This window comes from Scyliorhinus canicula, chromosome 8 (genome assembly GCF_902713615.1).
Source record: "Scyliorhinus canicula chromosome 8, sScyCan1.1, whole genome shotgun sequence".
NCBI lineage: Eukaryota > Metazoa > Chordata > Chondrichthyes > Carcharhiniformes > Scyliorhinidae > Scyliorhinus > Scyliorhinus canicula.
In genome coordinates this window covers 198,706,317-198,729,432 of record NC_052153.1, presented here as the reverse complement: position 1 = coordinate 198,729,432, position 23,116 = coordinate 198,706,317, and the positions used below count along the sequence as shown (strand labels likewise).

At 45.0% G+C, this 23,116-nt stretch overlaps 1 protein-coding gene across 1 annotated transcript in view; it reads left to right on the top strand.

The window, feature by feature from the left end:
- The window catches only part of LOC119970799 (nipped-B-like protein), a 559,915-nt gene that overhangs the window by 320,089 nt on the left and 216,710 nt on the right, over positions 1 to 23,116 (top strand). Inside the window, 4 exon segments of the mRNA XM_038805973.1 lie at positions 3,557 to 3,595; positions 5,965 to 6,113; positions 13,778 to 13,858; positions 21,944 to 22,044. Coding sequence (XP_038661901.1) covers positions 3,557 to 3,595; positions 5,965 to 6,113; positions 13,778 to 13,858; positions 21,944 to 22,044 — 370 coding nt within the window.

The window sequence follows — 23,116 nt, the reverse complement described above, 5'->3', positions numbered from 1 at the left end:
ACAGGTGGCAAAAGGAGTTTAATGCAGAAAAGTGTGAGGTGATTCATTTTGGAAGGAATAACAGAAAGACAGCGTACTGGGCTAATGGTAAGATTCTTGGTCGTGTCGATTAGCAGAGAGATCTCGGTGTCCATGTACATAGATCCTTGAAAGTTGCCACCCAGGTTGAGAGGGTTGTTAAGAAGGCGTACGGTGTGTTAGCTTTTATTGGTAGAGGAATTGAGTTTCGGAGCCATGAGGTCATGTTGCAGTTGTACAAAACTCTGGTGCGGGCGCAATTGGAGTTTGCGTGCAGTTCTGGTCGCCACATTATAGGAAGGATGTGGAAGCTTTGGAAAGGGTGCAGAGGAGATTTACAAGGATGTTGCCTGGTACGGAGGGAAGATCATATGAGGAAAGGCTGAAGGACTTGAGGCTGTTTTCATTAGAGAGAAGAAGGTTAAGAGGTGACTTAATTGAGTCATACAAGATGATCAGAGGATTAGATAGGGTGGACAATGAGAGCCTTTTTCCTTGGATGGTGATGTCTAGCACGAGGGGACATAGCTTTAAATTGAGGGGAGATAGATATAGGACAGATATCAGAGGTGGGTTCTTTACTCAGAGAGTAGTGCGGGCGTGGAATGCCCTGCCTGCAACAGTAGTGGACTCACCAACACTAAACGCATTCATATGGTCATTGGATAGACATATGGATGATAAGGGAATAGTGTAGATGGGCTTTCGAGGGGTTTCACAGGTCGGCGTAACATCGAGGGCCGAAGGGCCTGTACTGCGCTGTCATGTTCTATGTTCTATATTCAATGTTCTATGCTATGGAGGGAGTGCTGCGAAGGTTTACCAGGCTAATTGCTGGGATAGCGGGACTGTCATATGAGTAGAGACTAAACCGATTATGAGATTCATTGGAGTTTACAAGAGTTAGAGGGGATCACACAGTCATCTACGAATTTTATAAGTTTCCGCGTGGGGGTAGGATTAGTGTCCAGTGGGGGTTACCGGGAGGCGTTGGCTTAAGTAGGGTGCTCTTTCCATGGGCCGGAGCAGACTCGATGGGCTGAATGGCCTCCATCTGCACTGTAAATTCTATAATTCTATGAGTAAGTTTGTTGATGACACAAAGATTGGCCCGGTGGTTAACAGTGAGGCTGAGAGTCTTGGGTTACAGGAAGATATAGACGGGATTGGTCAAATGGGCAGAAGAGTAGCAGATGGAATTAAAAAAAAAAAAATTCAGAGTACCCAATTATTTGTTCCAATTAAGGGCCAATTTAGCATGGCCAATCCACCTACCCTGCACATTTTTGGGTTGTGGGGATGAAACCCTCGCAGACATGGGGGAGAATGTGCAAACTCCACACGGACAGTGACCCAGGGCCGGGTTTCGAACCCTGATCCTCAGTGGTGTAGGCTGCAGTGCTAACCACTGCGCCATCGTGCTGCCCTCGGCAGGTGGAATTTAATCCTGAGAAGTGTGAGGTAATGCAATTTGGAAGGAGCAATTTGACAAGGAAATATTCAATTAATGGCACCACTCTGGGAAGACCCGAGGAACAGAGATCTTAGCGTGTTTGTAAATAAATCTCTGAAGGCAGAAGGGCAGGTTAATAGGATGGTCAAGAAAGCATATGGGACACTTGTCTTTATCAGTCGAGGCATAGATTACAAAAGCAGGGAGGTCATGTTGGGAGTTGTGTAGAACATTGGTGAAGCCACAGCTGGAGTACTGTGTGCAATTCTGGTCACCACATTATAGGAAGGATGTGATTGCACTGGAGGGGCGCAGAGGAGATTCACCAGGATGTTGCCTGGGATGGAACATTTATAATCTTTATTGTCACAAGTAGGCTTACATGGACACTGCAATGAAGTTACCGTGAAAAGCCCCTAGTTGCCACATTCCGGCGCCTGTTCGGGTACACAGAGGGAGAATTCAGAATGTCCGAATTGCCTACCAAGCAAGTCTTTCGTGACTTGCGAGAGGAAACCGGAGCACCCGGAGGAAACCCACGCAGACACGGGGAGAACGTGCAGACTCCACACAGACAGTGACCCAAGACGGGAATTGAAGCTGGAATCCTGGAGCTGTGAAGCAACGGTGCTAACCGCTGTGCTACCGTGCCGCCCACAGTCATTTTAGTTATGAAGAGAGGTTGGATAGGCTTGGGTTGTTTTCTCTGGAGCAGACACGACTGAGGGCCGACCTGATTGAGATGTATAAGATTGAGGGTCATGGACAGGGTGGATAGGGAGCAGCTGTTCCCCTTAGTTGAAGGGTCACTTAAAAGAGAACACAGGTTCAAGGTGAGTGGTGGGAGGTTCAGGGGAGATTTGAGGAAACACTGTTTTACCATAAGGTGGTGACGGTCTGGAACGCACTGCCTGGGAGGGTGGTAGAGGCGGGTTGCCTCACATCCTTTAAAAGAGCACTTGGCACTTAACTTTCGAGTCTATGGGCCAAGTGCTGACAAATGGGCAGCATGGTAGCATCGTGGATAGCACAATCGCTTCACAGCTCCAGGGTCCCAGGTTCGATTCCGGCTGGATCACTGTCTGTGCGGAGTCTTCACATCCTCCCCGTGTGTGCGTGGGTTTCCTCCGGGTGCTCCGGTTTCCTCCCACAGTCCAAAGATGTGCGGGTTAGGTGGATTGGCCATGCTAAATTGCCCTTGGTGTCCAAAATTGCCCTTAGTGTAGGTGAGGTTACTGAGTTATGGGGATAAGGTGGAGGTGTTGACCTTGGGTAGGGGGTAGGGTGTAGGGTGCTCTTTCCAAGAGCCGGTGCAGACTCGATGGGCCAAATGGCCTCCTTCTGCACTGTAAATTCTATGTAAAATAGGATGAGGATTGGCAGATCAGGTGCCTTCTCGTGGCGGTGCAGACTCGATGGGCCAAAGGACTGTTTCGGCAGTGTAATTTTCAGTGATTCTACCAGGATTAGACAGGGTAGATTCAGAAAGAATGTTCCCGATGGTGGGAAGTCCAGAACTAGGGGTCATAGTTTGAGGATAAGGGGTAAACCTTTTAGGACTGAGGTGAGGAGAAATTTCTTAACCCAGGGAGTGGTGAATCTGTGGAATTCACTCCCACAGGAAGTAGTTGAGGCCAAAACGTTGTGTAATTTCAGGAAGGAACTAGATACAGCTCTTGGGGCGAAAGGATAGAGGGATATGGGGGGAAGGCGGGATCAGGGTATTGAACTTGATGATCAGCCATGATCATAATGAATGGCGGAGCAGGCTCGAAGGGCCGAATGGTCTCCTCTTATTGTCTATGATTCATAACCTAGGTTTGTTTTAGTGTGAATAGTTTTGCTATGTCAATGGCAGTGCGGGTGGTGGTGTGGGGGGGGGGAAGGAGAGAGAGGTGTGGACACCTGAGTGCACATTAGTCCAATTAATAAGAAATGGTATTGAAAGTTGTGGTTTCCTGTGTATAGATGAGCTACAGTACTGTATCTCCGCTAATAACCTTACTTACATGTTGCCATTGTGTGCTACATTCCACCTGTGCCATAGAGTATATCATGAATAACTTGTATCTGCTTATCACACAGTGATGTCCAAACACCATGAGGAGAATCGCTTTCACTCAAGTAAGTGAACGTCAGTGCCTCTGACATGCTCCCTGAAGAGAGGGAAAAACACCTATTGTATCGTTTAAGCAGTTTTGCCTTCAGGAGGAATGATTGTGATGATACGTGATCTGGGGAAATGTACTTGTAAAAAGGTTTGATGCATAAGACCATAAGACATAGGAGCAGAATTAGGCCACTTGGCACATTGAGCCTGCTCCGCCATTGAACAATGGGGATATTTTCTCATCCCCATTCTCCTGCCTTCTCCCCATAACCCCGATCCTCTTATTGATCAAGAACCTATCTATCTCTGTCTTAAAGACATTCAGTGAATTGGCCTCCACAGCCTTCTGCGGCAAAACGTTCCACAGATTCACCACCCTCTGGCTGAAGAAATTCCTCTTCATCTCTGTTTTAAAGGATTGTTCCTTTAGTCTGAGATGGTGTCCTCTGCTTCTAGTTTTTCTTACAAGTGGAAACATCCTCTCCACGTCCACTCTATCCAGGCCTTGTAGTATCCTGTAAGTTTCAATGTTTCCCCCCCCCATATCCTTCTAAACTCCCAACAAGTAGAGACCCAGAGTCCTCAACCGTTCCTCATACGACAAGCTCTTATTCCAGGGATCATTCTTCAGAACTTCCTCTGGACCCTTTCCAAGGCCAGCACATCCTTCCTTAGATACGGGGCCCAAAACTGCTCACGATACTCTAAATGGGGTCTGACCAGAGCCTTGTATAGCCTCAGAAGTACATCCCTGAACTTCCCACTTGTCAATACAGCTTGATTTTGTTTCAAAGGTCATGGTTTAATGACCAGTTTTGTGGAAATATGATGCAGTTATGGAGTTATAGAGCACTCGTGCCGCATGCTTTGTCTTGTGCTTCAGATTCCCTTGAATGATTTAAATATGAAATCAGATTTCTGCACCCCAACAGTGTTTTAATTGAAGATCAGAGGCAGATTGTGTAGTCGATCTGTGTATCTATATACATGAGGGGTTAATCAATAGTTAATACAATTAATAGATCACTAGAGGGCAGCACTAGCAAGCGGTATAAAAACAAACTCAATCTCTTTCCCGGCTCTTCGTGTGCATTGTGACTAGAGACCAGAAGTGCAGAGAGTTAGCTCAGAGTGCATGTGTAGTTAATCATAGTTTATTCTTATTCCATCTTGTTTATTTAATAGGTAGTAAAAGTATTGAAGAATCAAACTCTCAAGTTAATCGTTTAGTTACTCAATAAATTATTTGCCTTCATTGGACGACTGAGTGTTTATCAACATCGAGTTTAAGAGCATCATGGTATAAAACAAATGAGTAACATATATTATTGCAAGTAATATAACGGGTTGTTGCTCTCACCTCAACCTGACAGACTCTTCTCCACTGTGTGGAGAGGAGAATGCAGGTTCCAGCCCTTAGAGCTGTGCAGATATTCAGCAATTCCAGGAGTCACACTGACCACAGTTTACGTTTTGAGCAGATCACATTGTTGGAAGTACATTCATTGGCTCAGATTTCTGTGTGTGATATTGCTCCATACGTGATCATTTTTTACGTGGTCTTTTGTGCCAGCTTGTTTTGATCGGTGTCCCTGTCATTGTTTGCTATCATTTATTTTATTGGTCCATGGGATGTGGGCATCACTTACTTCATTTATTGCCCATCCCCAAGAGTCACATGTAGGCCAGACCGGGTAAAGACGGCAGATTTCCTTCCATAAAGGACATTAGTGAACCAGATGGGTTTCTGCAACAATTGACAATAGTCTCATGGTCACTTTTAGACTTTTAATTCAAATTTCACCATCTGCCCTGCTGGGATTTGAACCCGGGTCCCCAGAGCATTGCATTGGTCTCTGGGTTACTAGTCCAGCGACAATACCACTACGCCATCGCCTCACAACTACCAACATGTTATCTTTTATAACCAAATACACAAATGGGTGATCAATTAAAGAATTTACAGTGCAGAAGGAGGCCCATCGAGTCTGCACCAGCACTTGGGAGAGAGCACCCCATTTATGCCCACGCCTCCCCCTATCATGTAACCCAGGAACCCCACCTAAACTTTTTGACTCTAGGGGCACCTAATCTGCACATCATCCGGAGCACCCGGAGGAAACCCACACACACACTGAGAGAGCGTGCAGACTCCACACAGGCAGTGACCCAAGCTGTGAAGCGAACCTGGGAGCTTGGAGCTCTGAGGCAACAGTGCTAACCACTGTGCTACCGTACTGCAAGCAGCAGATGCTGTGAAGCAATGCAGATATCCTCTGCCTAGTGCCTAGCAGTCTGCTTGGTAACCGTATGTTTTGCTGTAAACCATCACCTGTGAAATACAGTGTTGATGGTAAACCAGGTACCGTTTTTCTCCTTCCAGGAGGTGGCAGTTCAAAAGCTAAGCGAGCAAAGTACTCCAGCCATAAACAAAGAGTGATCGTCATGCTGTACAACAGAGTGTGCGACATTGTCTCCAACATAGCAGAACTGTTGGAGATACAGCTCCTCACTGACACTACAATCTTACAGGTATGTTGCAAAGAAAAATCAGCTTGGGTGGGGCCTGGCACTGATTGTTCATCGGCTACTCTAAACTTCAGGTGCTAACTTTCTTTGTGGCAGATATTATGATCTCCAGTTGTGGGAAAACAAAATATTTAACAATTTGTGTGCAAGGTTTTCCCTCCAGATCATGGAGATCATGAACTGGAAATTCTTTCATGCTCGTTTATGTAAAACCTGCTCGCTTGCTCAAATGTTCAGTCGGTAAAGGCATCACGTCTGCATCATGCAGCACTGAGCTGTACAAAATCAGCTGGTTCCAGGCTGAGAGTTTTTCTTTTCTATGGTAGCTGTTCTCATCTTGTTTTTAAAAAAAATTTCAAGCTCCCCTGCACATCTTTTTGGGTTGTGGGGGTGAGACCCCCATGGAGAATGTGCAAACTCCACACAGGCCGGGATCGAACCGGGGTCCTCGGTGCCTTGAGGCAGCAGTGCTAACCACTGCGCTACCCTGCTGCCCCTTAAATCCGTCAATTTGACATCCTCCACCAATTCTGAAATTGTACTTTGATTAGAGTCCAAACTTTTTGTAAATGGTGAACAACAGTGGTCCCACCATCAATCTAGTGGATCACAACTTCATAACAGCCTTCAACATTGACTTATTCTGTGTTCTGTTTAGTAGCCAGCAACCTATATCCATATTTATTCCCGATCTCCACATTCTGATCTTGGGCATGAGTTGACCATGGGTGACACCTTATTTTGAAGGCTTGTTATTTATGTTTCGCAGTTTTTCACACTTTTGTATTCTCAAATAAGAATATAAGAACAAGGAGCAGGATTGGCCATATGGCCCCTCGAGCCTGCTCCGCCATTCAATTAGATCATGGCTGATCTTTTGTGGACTCAGCTCCACTTTCCTGCCAGAACACCACAACTCTTAATCCCTTTATTCTTCAAAAAACTATCGATCCTTATCTTAAAAACATTTAATGGAGGAGCCTGAACTGCTTCACTGGGCAAGGAATTCCATAGATTCACAACCCTTTGGGTGAAGAAGTTCCTCCTAAACTCAGTCCTAAATCTACTACCCCTTATTTTGAGGCTATTCCCCCTAGTTCTGCTTTCACCCACCAGTGGAAACAACCTGCCCACATCTATTCTATCTATTCCCTTCATAATTTTAAATGTTTCTATAAGATCCCCACTCATCCTTCTAAATTCCAACGAGTACAGTCCCAGTCTACTCGACCTCTCCTCGTAATCCAACCCCTTCAGCTCTGGGATTAACCTAGTGAATCTCCTCTGCACACCCTCCAGTGCCAGTACGTCCTTTCTCAGGTAAGGAGACCAAAGCTGAACACAATACTCCAGGTGTGGTCTCACTAACACCTTATACAATTGCAGCATAACCTCCCTAGTCTTAAACTCCATCCCTCTAGCAATGAAGGACAAAATTCCATTTGCCTTCTTAATCACCTGTTGCACTTGTAAACCAACCTTCTGTGACTCATGCACTAGCACACCCAGGTCTCTCTGCACAGCAGCATGTTTTAATATTTTATCGTTTAAATAATAATACCGTTTGCTGTTATTCCTACCAAAATGGATAACCTCACATTTGGATAACCTCACAGCCTCACAATGGATAACCAACCACATGTTGGACTTTAACCTGGTGTTGTAAGACTTCTTACTGTGCTCACATTTGTCTACATTGTATTCCATCTGCCAGACCCTAACCCATTCACTTAACCTATCCAAATCCCTCTGCAGACTTCCAGTATCCTCTGCACTTTTCGCTTTACCACTCATCTTAGTGTCATCTGCAAACTTGGACACATTGCCCGTGGTCCCCAACTCCAAATCATCTATGTAAATTGTGAACAATTGTGGGCCCAACACTGATCCCTGAGGGACACCACTAGCTACTGATTGCCAAACAGAGAAACGCCTATTAATCGCCACTTTGCTTTCTATTAATTAACCAATCCTCTATCCATGCTGCTACTTTCCCCTTAATGCCATGCATCTTTATCTTATGCAGCAACCTTTTGAGTGGCGCCTTGTCAAAGGCTTTCCGGAAATCCAGATATACCACATCCATCGGCTCCCCGTTATACCGCACTGGTAATGTCCTCAAAAAATATCACTAAATTAGTTAGGCACGACCTGCCCTTTATGAACCCATGCTGCGTCTGCCCAATGGGACAATTTCCATCCAGATGCCTTGCTATTTCTTCCTTGATGATAGATTCCAGCATCTTCCCTACTACCGAAGTTAAGCTCACTGGCCTATAATTTCCTGCTCTCTGCCTACCTCCTTTTTTAAACAGTGGTGTCACATTTGCTAATTTCCAATCCGCCGGGACCACCCCAGAGTCTAATGAATTTTGGTAAATTATCACTAATTTGCAATTTCCCAAGCCACCTCTTTTAGCACTCTGGGATGCATTCCATCAGGGCCAGGAGACTTGTCTACCTTTAGCCCCATTAGCTTGCCCATCACTACCTCCTTAGTGATAACAATCATCTCAAGGTCCTCACCTGTCATAGCCTCATTTCTCTCAGTCACTGGCATGTTATTTGTGTCTTCCACTGTGAAGACCGACCCAAAAAACCTGTTCAGTTCCTCAGCCATTTCCTCATCTCCCATTATTAAATCTCCCTTCTCATCCTCTAATGGACCAATATTTACCTTAGCCACTCTTTTTTGTTTTATATATTTGTAGAAACTTTTACTGTCTGTTTTTATATTCTGAGCAAGTTTACTCTCATAATCTATCTTACTCTTCTTTATAACTTTTTTAATAGCTTTCTGTTGTCCCCTAAATATTTCCCAGTCCTCTAGTCTCCCACTAATCTTTGCCACTTTGTATGCTTTTTCCTTCAATTTGATACTCTCCCTTATTTCCTTAGATATCCACGGTCGATTTTCCCTCTTTCTACCGTCCTTCCTTTTTGTTGGTATAAACCTTTGCTGAGCACTGTGAAAAATCACTTGGAAGGTTCTCCACTGTTCCTCAACTGTTCCACCATAAAGTCTTTGCTCCCAGTCTACCGTAGCTAGTTCTTCTCTCATCCCCTTGTAATCTCCTTTGTTTAAACACAAAACACTAGTATTTGATTTTACCTTCTCACACTCCATCTGTATTTTAAATTCGACCATATTGATCCACCTTCCGAGAGGATCTCTAACTCAGATCATTAATCAGTCCTGTCTCATTACACAGGACCAGATCTAGGACCGCTTGTTCCCTCGTAGGTTCCATGATATACTAATTCACTAATAAATTCACCAATAAGATAATTCACTAAGGATAGAATCCCTGCAGGGCAGCAGGAGGCCATTTGGCACATTAAGTCTGCACTGACCTCCGAATGAGCACCCTACCTAGGCCCACAACCCCACCCTATCCCCATGACCCCACCTACCCTTTTTGGACACTATGGGGCAATTTCCGCATGGCCAATCCACTGAGCCTGCACATTTTTGGGATGTGGGAGAAAAGCTAGAGCACCCGGAGGAAACCCACGCAGACACGGGGAGAATCTGCAGACCTCCACACAGAGAATGGCCCAAGATTGGAATAGAATTCGGGTACCTGGCACTGAGACAGTACTGCTAACCACTGTGCTGCCCTTGTGTTAGTCGAGCATAACCTTCCCTTTGGAATGCACACTGACTACATACATAGTTTCAGTTTCTAGATGATTTTCTATTACATCTTGAAGACCGGATTCCATTACCTTTCCTGCCACCAATATTAAGCTAATATTACTCCAGTATTTCTGGAAACAAATACACTTTGAAGCTGTTTGTCTCACAAGAATACCAATGTCAGAGGAAACAAGAACTTTATACAGTACGACCATAAGACGTAGAAGCAGAAGTAGGCCATTCGGCCCATCAGGTCCACTCCGCCATTCAATGATATCAAGGCTGATCTGATATAAACCTCAACTCCACTTTGCTACTGTATCCCCATAACCCTTGATTCCATCACTGATTAAATATCTGTCTGTCTCAGCCTTAAATATAATGACCCAACTTCTACAATCCTCTGTGGTAAAGAATTCCACAGAATTTCAGAACGGGGTGCTGACTTGGAAATATTTTGCTGTTCCTTTGCTGTCACTGGGTCCAAATCCTGGAACCCACTCCCTAACAGCACAGTGGGTGTACTTGCACCACATGAAAATGAAAATCGCTTATTGTCACGAGTAGGCTTCAATGAAGTTACTGTGAAAAGCCCCTAGTCGCCACATTCCGGCGCCTGTCCGGGGAGGCTGTTACGGGAATCGAACCGTGCTGCTGGCTTGCTTGGTCTGCTGTAAAAGCCAGTGATTTAGCCCAATGAGCTAAACCAGCCCCTGCAGCAGTTCAAGAAGGCAGCTCCCCACCAACACCAGGGGCAATTGGGACGGGCGATAACAGTTGGCCTCGTCCGCGGCACCCATATCCCTTAAATGAATAAAAAAAACTCTTAATAGGTCATGGCATAGTCCTGATGAATGAGCCGACGAATGGCTATCACTTATTTTGTTCAGTTGAAGTGAGTGCAAAGAATATTGCCAAGTCTATTTGTATATGTAGCCCCATTACACACAGGTGTGAACGTGACTTTAATTTGGTTGTCATCATAAGTTTCAGCGCACACAGGATTATTTAGCAAATGTTGTCAAATATGGAATCACAAGTAATGTTGAACATTTTTTGTTTTATAAATTTAGAGTACCCAATTATTTTTTCCAATTAAGGGGCAATTTAGCATTGCCGATCCACCTACCCTACATGTCTTTTGGGTTGTGGGGGCGAAATCCACAAAAACACAGGGAGAATGTGCAAACTCCACACAATGACCCAGAGCCTGGATCGAACCTGGGACCTTGGTGCCATAAGGCAGCAGCGCTAACCACTGCGCCACCGTACCACCCTGGGACATTTTGTTTTGAGTTTTGCCAGCACGGGGCCGGTTCAGTATGGTCTGTACCGTTGTAAACAGCGGAATTGACTTGGTATTGAAACGAAATGAAAATCGCTTATTGTCACAAGCAGGCTTCAAATGAAGTTACTGTGAAAAGCCCCTAGTCGCCACATTCCAGCGCCTGTTCAGGGAGGCTGGTACGGGAATTGAACCGTGCTGCTGGCCTGCCTTGGTCTGCTTTCAAAGGAGCTGAACAGCCTCAAGTCCTTCAGCCTTTCCTCATAAGATCTTCCGTCCATACCAGGCAACATCCTTGTAAATCTCCTCTGCACCCTTTCCAATGCTTCCACATCCTTCCTATAATGTGGTGACCAGAACTGCACGCAATGCTCCAAATGCGGCAGCAACAGAATTTTGTACAACTGCAACATTACCTCATGGCTCCGAAACTCAATTCCTCTACCAGTAAAAGCTAACACATCGTACGTCTTCTTAACAACCCTCTCAACCTGGGTGGCAACTTTCAGGGATCTATGAACATGGTCTCTCTGCTCGTCCACACTACCAAGAACCTTACCATTAGCCCAGTACTCTTGTCTTCCTGTTATTCCTTCCAAAATGAATCACCTCTCACTTTTCTGCATTAAACTCCATTTGCCACCTGTCAGCCCAGCTCTGCAGCTTATCTATGTCCCTCTGTAACTTGTAACATCCTTCTGCACTGTCCACAACTCCACCGACTTTAGTGTCATCTGCAAATTTACTCTCCCATCCTTCTACGCCCTCCTCCAGGTCATTTGTAAAAATGACAAACAGCAGCGGCCCCAAAACAGATCCCTGTGGTACACCACTAGTAACTGGACACCAGTCTGAACATTTCCCATCAACCTCCACCCTTTGTCTTCTATCAGCTAGCCAATTTCTGATCCAAACTGCTAAATCACCCTGATTCCCATGCCTCTGTATTTTCTGCAATAGCAAACCGTGGGGAACCTTATCAAACGCTTTACTGAAATCCATATACACCACATCAACTGCTTTACCCTCATCCACCTGTTTGATCACCTTCTCGAAGAACTCAATGAGGTTTGTGAGGCACGACCTACCCTTCACAAAACCATGTTGACTTATTCCTTTCCAGATGATTATACATAGATGATTTGGAGTTGGGGACCAAGGGCAATGTGTCCAAGTTTGCAGATGACACTAAGATGAGTGGTAAAGCGAAAAGTGCAGAGGATACTGGAAGTCTGCAGAGGGATTTGGATAGGTTAAGTGAATGGGTTAGGGTCTGGCAGATGGAATACAATGTTGACAAATGTGAGGTTATCCATTTTGGTAGGAATAATAGCAAACGGGATTATTATTTAAACGATAAAATATTAAAGCATGCCGCTGTGCAGAGAGTCCTGGGTGTGCTAGTGCATGAGTCACAGAAAGTTGGTTCACAGGTGCAACAGGTGATTAAGAAGGCAAATGGAATTTTGTCCTTCATTGCTAGAGGGATGGAGTTTAAGACTAGGGAGGTAATGTTGCAATTGTATAAGGTGTTAGTGAGGCCACACCTGGAGCATTGTGTTCAGTTTTGGTCTCCTTACTTGAGAAAGGACATACTGGCACTGGAGGGTGTGCAGAGGAGGTTCACTAGGTAATCCCAGAGCTGAAGGGGTTGGATTATGAGGGTTGTGAATCTATGGAATTCCTTGCCCAGTGAAGCAGTTGAGGCTCCTTCATTACATGTTTTTAAGGTAAAGATAGATAGGTTTTTGAAAAATAAAGGGATTAAGGGTTATGGTGTTCGGGCTAGAAAGTGGAGCTGAGTCCACAAAAGATCAGCCATGATCTCATTGAATGGCGGAGCAGGCTTGAAGGGCCAGATGGCCTACTCCTGCTCCTAGTTCTTATGTTCTTATCTCTTATAAACCTTTCCAAGACTTTTCCCACAACAGAAGTAAGGCTCACTGGTCTATAGTTACCGGGGTTATCTCTACTCCCCTTCTTGAACAAGGGGACAACATTTGCTATCCTCCAGTCTTCTGTCACTATTCCTGTAGACAAAGATGTCTTAAAGATCAAAGCCAAAGGATCAGCAATCTCCTTCCTAGCTTCCCAGAGAATCCTAGGATAAATCTCATCCAGCCCAGGGGACTTATCTATTTTCACACTTTCCAGAATTGCTAACACCTCCTCCTTATGAAATTCAAGCCCTTCTAGTCTAGTAACCTGTATTTCAGTATTCTCCTTGACAACTTTGTCTTTTGCCTGTGTGAATACTGACGAAAAATACTCATTTAGCACCTCTCCTATCGCCTAGGACTCCACGCACAACTTCCCACTACTGTCCTTGACTGGCCCTGCTCTTACCGTAGTCATTCTTGTATTCCTGATATATCTATAGATTCTGCAATGGGGAAAAAAACACCGTGCAGGATAGGTAGATTGGTCATGCTAAATTGCTCCTTGGTGTCCATTGATGTGCTGTGCAGGTTAGGTTACTTAATGATCTGTTGAGCTGGTTGCATAAAAATACTTTTCACTGTACCTCGGTACACGCGACAATAAACAAAACAAAACGATTGCGTGGAGTGCTTTTTGGAGGGTGTGTGCAGACTGGATGGGCTGAATGGCCTCTTTCTGCACTGTACAGGTTCTGTGATAAATATTAAATGGCAGGTTGTTTCCTTTGGCCATGTATACCTGTCCCCGTCCTGCCCATCTTCCTGGAATGATTTATTGACTGCCTTTTTTTCTGTTGTCCAGGTTTCTTCCATGGGAATTACACCCTTTTTTGTGGAAAACGTTAGTGAGTTGCAGCTGTGCGGCATCAAGCTAGTGACTGCTGTAAGTACAGTTATTGGAAATAATCAACCGTGGTTTGTGTTTAGTTTATCTGTAGATGAATAAATCTGTTGAAATTTCCAGTAATTTGGCTCCTCTGTGTTTCACTTGGTTGCGCACTTGCTCAGGCAGAAGTTTCCTGGTTCAAGTCTCACTCCCAGGATTTGAGTTCACAAATAAAGGAACTCCAGTGCAGCACTGAGGGAATGCTATAATGTTGGGACACTGTCACTTCTGCCCTCTGGGCTGGACGTAAAAGATGCCAAGGCACCGTTTCAAAGATGTCCTGGTCAATACATATCCTTCAATTCTGATGAACAGTTGGGTGTACTCAAAATGTTAACTGTGTATTTTCTCCCTACAAATGCTGCCAGACCTGCTGCGTTTTTCCAGCACACTCTGTTGTTGTTATCTTGCTGTTTGGGAGACCACTGTGCACAAATTGGTTGCTACTTGTCTACTGCCGGAAACAACAAACTCAGCCCTGTCGACTCAGTCCTCCTGATTATCATGGGGAGCAAATTAGTGGAGTGCAGGATGGAGCTTACGAAATAAATTGGGAGAGCAAAGAGGGGAATGTTATGGGCCAGGGCTTAGAAAACTCCAAAGTATACCATGGAGCTCACCTTAACTACAACTGTTTATTGATTTTGTTTATGATGAGCACAAGGGACGACCTTTCAGGTGTAATTCAATAGAGGCCTTAAACACTTTTAATCGAAAACAAGCTTTATTCTACGAATTTAGTTAACATTTTTATAAATGCACACAGTAAGCATTTTTATCAACTATAAACATAACTAACCCACACAGCTACAGTAATCCATGTATCACCCTTCATAAATTCCCCCCCTTTAACTGTTCCAATTTAATAACAAGAACCCAGAAACCCCTTTTCAAAGGTGTGGCCCAACACACACTTACTATCTTTAAGACTTGGTATGGATACTCTTGTTTCCTTTCCAAAACAGCAGGTTGAATTCCTTCCAGAAAACAGTTATCACTTTTACGTTATCAAGCAGTCTGGAAACAGCTTTCAAACTGAAGATAGAGACACGTCTTTCCAACTTGTGCAATACAAAACCAGGTCAAATTCAAAGTAAAACTCAGAGCCACAGCCCAGCTCCCAAGTCAAAAAAAACATTTCTTAAAGGGACATTCCCATGACAGGAGGGATATGAGAAAGCTCTGGCTGGCAAAAGGAGGGATAATCCCAAGATATTCCCTAAGTATTTCAAAGAGGATAACCAAGAAAGAGTAGGGCCCATTAGGGACCAACAGGGAAATCTAGCCAGATCACGTTGGCAGGGTGTTGAACGATTACTTTTCATCTGTCTTCACCAAGAGAATGAAGATGTAGATGTAGAACTCTGGGAGAGAGAGAGAGACTGAGGTGCTTGAGCAAATTGACAAAGGGAGGGACACGGTGTTGGCAGACTTAAACATACATAGAAAATAGAAGCAGGAGGAGGCCATTCGACCCTTCGAGCCTGCTCCACCATTCATTATGATCTTGGTTGACGATCAACTTCAGTACATTGATCCCACCTTTCCCCCATATCCCTTATTCTGTTATTTCCCGAGAGCGATGGGCAGCACAGTAGCATTGTGGATAGGACAATTGCTTCACAATCCAGGGCCCCAGTTCGATTCCCGGCTTGGGTCACTGTCTGTGTGGAGTCTGCATGTTCTCTCCGTGTGTGCGTGGGTTTCCTCCGGGTGCTCCGGTTTCCTCCCACAGTCCAAAGATGTGCAGGTTAGGTGAATTGGCCATGATAAATTGACCTCAGTGTCCAAAATTGCCCTTAGTGTTGGGTGGGGTTATGGGGATAGGGTGGAGGTGTTGACCTCTGGTAGGGTGCTCTTTCCAAGAGCCGGTGCAGACTCAATGGGCCGAGTGGCCTCCTTCTGCACTGTAAATTCTATGATATCTAATTCCTTCTTGAAATTACACAACGTTTTGACCTCAACTACTTTGTGGTAGTGAATTCCACAGATTCTCCTTTCTCTGGCTGAAGAAATCTCTCCTCTCCTCAGTCCCAAAAGGTTTATACCTTATCTCAAAGTATGACCTGGACTACGAGCAGCACGGTAGCACAGTGGTTAGCACTGTGGCTTCACAGCGCCAGAATCCCAGGTTTGATTCGCCACTGGGTCACTGTCTGTGCGGAGTCTACACGTTTTCCCCGTGTCTGCGTGGGTTTCCTCCGGGTGCTTTGGTTTCCTCCCACAGTCCAAAGAAGTGCAGGTTAGGTGGATTGGCCGTGTTAAATTGCCTTTAGTGTCCGAAAAGGTTAGGAGGAGTTATTGGGTTATGAGGATAGGGTGGACGTGAGGGCTTAAGTGGGTCGGTGCAGACTCGATGGGCTGAATGGCCACCTTCTGCACTGTATGTTCTATGTTTTATGGGCTCCCCCACCATGGGGAGCATTTATTCTGAATCTACCCTGTGTTATCCTGGAGTTTTCTACTTTTTTATGAGATCTCTCACTCTTCTAATTCCAATGAATATAATCCTAACTGGCTTGTGTCTCCGACAGCCCCACCATCCCAGGAATCAGCCAGGTAAACTCTCGCTGCACTCCCTCCATAGTAAGAACATCCTTCCCCAGATAAGGACACTAAAACTGAAGAAAGCTCCAGCTGTGGCCTCACCAATGCCCAATACAATTTCAGTAAAACATCTTTATTCATATACTAAAATCCTCTCGCTATAAAGGCTAACCTACCGTTTACCTTCTTTACTGCCTGCTGTACCTGCGCGCTTGTTTTCAGCGACTGATGCACGAGGACGCCAAGGTCTCGCTGAGTATCCGCCTCTCTCAATTTACACCCATTCAAATAATAATCTGCCTTCCTATTTTTGCTACTGAAGCGGATAACCTCACATTTATCCACATTATACTGCCTCTGCCATGCATGTACCCACTCACTCAGCCTGTCCAAATCCCACTGAAACATCTCTGCATCCTCCTCACAGCTCACCCTCCCACCCAACTTTGTATCATCTACAAATTTGGAGATAATACATTTAGTTCCCTCGTCCAAATCATTAATATATAGTGTGAACAGTTGGGGTCCGAACACGGATCCCTGCGGTACCCCACGAGTCACTGACTGCCAATCGGGGGGAAAAAACACAATTTTTTTCCCAACATTTTGCTTCCTGTCTGCTGAGCAGCTTTCTTTAAATGTTGGCAAATCTCCAGGTTTGGCTGAATTGTGTCTCAGGTTGCTGGGGAAGGTAAGGGAAGACATTCCAGGGCTCTAACCCAAATTTTTAATTCTCCCCCCTCCATGGGGGAGGTCCCTCAGGACTGGAGAACGACAAATGTTGTAGAGCTAAGCCGACAAAAGAACCAGCTATGAAAAGTCCAAAGTTATTGAGCACCCAAAAGATTCAACTGCATGTAAGGAGCTAACTGAAAAACAAAATTGCAAAACTAATTGATCTTTTTAAATTATTAAATTATTAAAAAATGTACGATGCGATCAAACCAAATGGGAACTATGTCCCGTCTCAAGATTCAGATGTGTAGATGAGAGCAGTGCAGTTGTAGGTTATGTGGATTTCAACAAAGCCTTTGACCAGGTCCACATGGGAGACTTATAAAAAGGCAAATGTCCATGGGATTCAGGGGAACTTGAGGTGGATTAAAAAATTAGCTTAGCTGCAGAAGCACAAAGGGACTTGGGAGTCCTTGTTCAAGATTCTCTTAAGGTTAACGTGCAGTTTCAGTCGGCAGTTAGGAAGGCAAATGCAGTGTTAGCATTCGTGTCGAGAGGGCTGGAATACAAGACCAGGGATGTACTTCTGAGGCTGTATAAGGCTCTGGTCAGACCCCATTTGTAATATTGTGAGCAGTTTTGGGCCCCATATCTAAGGATGGGCTGAACTTGGAAAGGGTCCAGAGGAGGAATACAAGAATGATCCCTGGAATGAAGAAGTTGTCGTATGAGGAAAGGTTGAGGACTCTGGGTCAGTACTCATTGGAGTTTAGAAGGATGAGGGGGGATCTTATTGAAACTTACAGGATACTGCGAGGCCTGGATAGAATTGATGTGGAGAGGATGTTTCAACTTGTTGGAAAAATTAGAACCAGAGGACAACATCTCTAAGTAAAGGGACAATGTTTAAAACCGAGATGAGGGGGAATTTCTTCAGCCAGAGGGTGGTGAATCTGTGTAACCCTTTGCCGCAGAAGGCTGTGGAGGCCAAATCACGGAGTGTCTTTAAGACAGAGATAGATAGGTTCCTGATTAATAAGGGGATCAGGGGTTATGGGGAGAAGGGACGAGAATGGAGATCAAAAATATCAGCCATGATAGAATGTTGGAGCAGACTCGATGGGCCGAGTGGCCTAATTCTGCTCTTCTGGTCTTATGATAGACGGCTGATTCAGTGGCGTCCCCAGTGATCAGTGCTGGTTCCCCTATTATTCATCATTTACATAAATGACACAGATGATTATGTTGGGGGTAGGATCAGTAGGTTTGCAGATGGCACAAAGATAGACTGGGTGGATAACTGACGTTGAGTGTTTTGGGTTACAGGAAAATATATAGACAGATGGTCAAATAGGCAGATAGGTGACGGATGGAATTTAACTCTGCAAAGAATTCAATGAACGGCATGAACCTGGGAAGTTCGAGGAACTAAAGGGCCTTGGCATGTTTGTCCATAAATCTCTGAGGGGGGGGGGGGGGGGTCTTTAATAGGGTGGTGGAAAAGGCATATGGGACACATGCTTTTATTAGTCACGGCATAGATTACAAAAGCAGGGAGGTCATGTTGGAGTTGGAGAACTTTGGTGAGGCCACAGCTGGAGTACTGTGAGCAATTCTGGTCACCACATTATCAGAAGGATGTGATTGCACTGGAGGGGGTACTGAGGAGATTCGCCAGGATGTTGCCTGGGATGGAACATGAACATTTATGTTATGAAGAGAGGTTGGATAGGCTCGGATTGTTTTCACTGGAGCAGAGAAGACTGAAGTGTGTCCTGATTGAGGTTACAAGATTCTGAGGGGCATGGGCGGGGTGTTGGGGAGCAGCTGTTCCCTTAGTTGAAGGGCTAGTTACGAGGGGGACACAAGATCGAGGTGAGAGGCAGGAGGTTTCGGGGGAGATGTGAGGAAAAACGTTTTTACCCAGAGAGTAGTGACGGTCTGGAACAGGCTGCTGGGATGGTGATGAGAAGCTGGTTGCCTCGCATCCTTGAAAAAGATGTGGGTGAGCACTTAGCAGGGCATAACCATCAAGGCTATGGGCCAAGAGCTGGCAAATGGGATTAGGTAGGTAGGTCAGTTGTTTTTCATGTGTTGGTGTAAGAGCCGAAGGGCTTGTATTTTCTGTGAACATCTGGGAGCTTCTGTCAAAATTGTGAGAGCTGTCTCACAGACTAAGAAAGCAACAGCCTAACATAGTCATACTCACGGAATGATATCGTACAATGTCCTACATACCACCATTTCTATCTCTGGATATGTCCTGTTCCACTGGCAGGACAGACCCAGCAGAGTTGGCAGCGCAGTGGTATACAGTCATGAGCAAATTGCCCTGGAAGTTCTCCACTGCGCCTCTAGATCCCATAAGGTTTCATGGCATTATGTCAAGCATGAGTAAGGAAACCTCCTGCTGATTATGATGTTCGTTTCCCCCCATCCCCCTCATGGGTCAGTGGTACTCCATATTGAACACAACTTGGAGGAAGCTCTGAGGGTGGCAACGGCACAGAATGTACTCTGTCAATGTCCATCACCGAGTGGCTCGGTGGTGGCACTACCATAGACCGAGCTGGCTGGGCACTAAAGGACATAGCTGCTAGACTGGGACTACAGCAGGTGGTGAGGGAATCAAGGAGAAGGAAAAGCATACTTGACCTCATCCTCACCAATCTGCCTGCTGCAGATGTATCTGTCCATGACTGACAGTATCAGTAGAAGTGACCACCTTGTGGAGACAAAGTCCCGTCTTCACATTGAGGATACCCTCCATTGTGTTATGTTGCACTACCACCGTGCTAAATGGGATAGAACAAAGCACAATACAGCTCAGGAACAGGCCCTTCGGCCCTCCAAGACTTCAAACAGATCTAGCTACTCGTGAGCAGCAGATTGTATTTAACCACAACCTGCAACCTCATGGCCCGGCATATCCCCCATTCTACCATTACCACCAAGCCAGGGGATCAACCCTGGTTCAATGAAGAGGGCAGGAGAGCATGCCAAGAGTATCAGGGAGACCAAAAAATCAGGTGTCAACCTGATGAAGCTACAACACTGGACTACTTGTGTGCCAAAGAGCATAAGCAGCAAGTGCTGGAGCTAAGTGATTCCACAACCACTGCCACATCCATCTGTGAATGGTGATGGACAATTAAACGACTCACTCGAGGAGAAGGCCCCACAAATATCTCCATCTTCAATGATGGGGGTGAAATCTGGACACTTTGCTGGTTGGAGTCGTACCTGGCACAAAGGAAGATGGTTGTGGTGGTTGGAGGTCAAGCATCTCAGCTCCAGGACATCACTGCAGGAGTCCCTCAGGGTCGTGTCCTTGGCCCAACCACCTTCAGCTGCTTCATCAATGACCTCCCTTCCACCATAAGGTCAGAAATGGGGATGTTTGCGGATGGCTACACAATGTTCAGCATCATTCGTGATGACTCAAATAATGAAGCAGTCAGTGTCCAAATGCAGCAAAATCTGGACAGTATCCAGGCTTGGGCTGACAAGTGGCAAGTTACATTCGTGCCACACAAGTGCCAGACAATGACCATCTCCTACAAGAGAGGATCTAACCATTGCCCCATGACATTCAATGGCATCACCATCGCTGAATTCCCCACAATCAGCATCCTGGGGGTTACCATTGATCAGAAACTGAACTGGACTAGCCATATTAATATTGTGGCTACCAGGGAAGTTAAAGGCTACCAAAGAGAAAATGCTGGAAAATCTCAGCAGCTCTGGCAGCATCTGAGAGAAAAGAGCTAACGTTTTGAGTCCAGATAACTCCTGTAAGCAATGATGAACTTTGACAAAGGGCCATCTGGACTTGAAACGTTAGCTCTTTCCTCTCCCGCCAGAGATTTTCCAGCATTTTCTCTTTGGTTTCAGATTCCAGCATCCGCAATAATTTGCTTTTATCCAGGTTAAAGGATAGGAATCCTACAGCAAGTAACTCAAAGACCCTCCCAAAGCCTGTCCACTATCTACAAGGCACAAGTCAGGAGTGTGATGGAAAACTCTCCAATTGCCTGAATAAGTGCAGCTCCAACAACACTCAAGAAGTTCAACACTGTCCAGGACAAAGCAGCCCCGCTTGATTCTTCCCCTTCCACGAACAATCAAACCCTCCACCACCGATGAACAGTGGCAGCCGTGTACACCATCTACAAAAGGCACTGCAGAAACTCATCAAGCCTCCTTAGGCATCACCTTCCAAACCCACAATCACTACCATCTAGAAGAACAAGAGCAGCAGATACCTAGGAACCCTACCACCTGGAGGTTCCCCTCCAAGTCACTCACCACCCTGACTCAAATATATCAAAGTTCCTTCACTGTTGCTGGGTCATACTCCTGAATCTCCCTCCCTAACAGCACAGTAGGTGTACCTACACCTCGGGCACTGCAGCTGTTCAAAAAGGCAACTCACCAACTGAAGGGCAATAAATGCTGGTGTAGCCAGCGATATCCACATCCTTTGAATCAAGATAAATATCAGGAAAACACAGCAAAAGTACTTCAATTGTAAAGCAGTTGGAGAGACATTTGTTAGTTATGAAAGGTGCTATGAAAATAAATTGTCTTTCATGTTTAATTTTAAATTAATTCACCGATGAAGGTGTTCAGTCCTGAAATGCACGTCTTGTTTTCTTATCCAGCTGATTCTTCTACATTGCTGGCTGGTTTGCCGAGTAACAAGGTATGCAACAGCCTGATAGACATGCCACAGTGTGGGGGTTTTCTGAGTTTCATGCCACAGTATGGGCTATTTCTGAGTTTAGTACCGTAGGTTTTTGTGCTCCATTTGTAAAATCCATCATCCAGCTGAAGATTTTTTTTTGGACCATTTCACAGGTGTTCTCAAGGTATGAGAAGCACAGACAGTTGATATTAGAAGAGATGTTTGCCTCGCTTGCAAAACTCCCAACAAGTAAGAGGAGTCTAAGAAATTTCAGGTAACACGATTCACTCTTTGTGTAAGTGCTGTGTGTAAGTTGGCTTTATTGCAAGAGGATATGTTTATCGGAATAGAGATGACTTGCTGCAATTACATTGAGCTTTGGTGAGACCGCACTTGGATTATTGTTTGCAGTTTTAGTGTCTTTACCTAAACGAGGATATACTTGCCAAAGTGGGAGTGCATCATATGTTCACTAAATAATTTCTGGGATGGGGGATTATCCTCTGAGGAACAATTAAATATACTTGGCCTATATTCTCTAGCATTTAAAAAGATGAGGTGATCTTATTGAAACATACAAAATTCTTACAGGGCTCGACACGGTAGATGCAGGAAAGGTGCTTCCCCTGGCTGGGAAGCCTCGAACCAGAGGGCATAGTCTCAGAATAAGGGCAAACCATTGCCCAAGATGAGAAATAAGACCATGAGACATAGGAGCAGAATTAGGCCACTCGGCCCATCGAGTCTGTTCCTCAATTCAATCATGGCTGATATTTTCTCATCCCCATTTTCCTGCCTTCTCCCCATAACCCCGATCCCCTTATTAATCATGAACCTATCTATCTCTGTCTTAAAGTCACTCAGTGAATTCCACAGATCTCTTCACTCAGAGGCTGGTTAATCTTTGGAATTCTCTCCCTGTGGAGGCTCAGTAATTGAGTATGTTCAAGATTGAGATCGATAGCTTTCTATATATTAAAAGCATCAAGGGATATGGATAGTACAGGGATATGTTGTTGCAGTAGAAAATCAGCAAGGATCTTATAGAATGGTGGAGCAAGTTTGGCCTGCTCCTGCTTCTATTTCTTATCATCTTGTGTTCTGATGTCAGATTTCCTTCCCTACCCACACCAGCATGCTGTGGCTTCTTTATGTTGCCCATTTAATTTTTATTCGGAGCACGTTTGTACTTTGGCCAATAGAGACAACCTACACTCATTTTATGTAGGATTTTTACAACCAGCAGATGTAGGCGATTTAAACTCGATTTCTAAAGTTGGAATGATGCTGTTTAATCCGTTATGCCACAGAGAAATATAATTTTGAAGTGTTCCTGGACCCACATG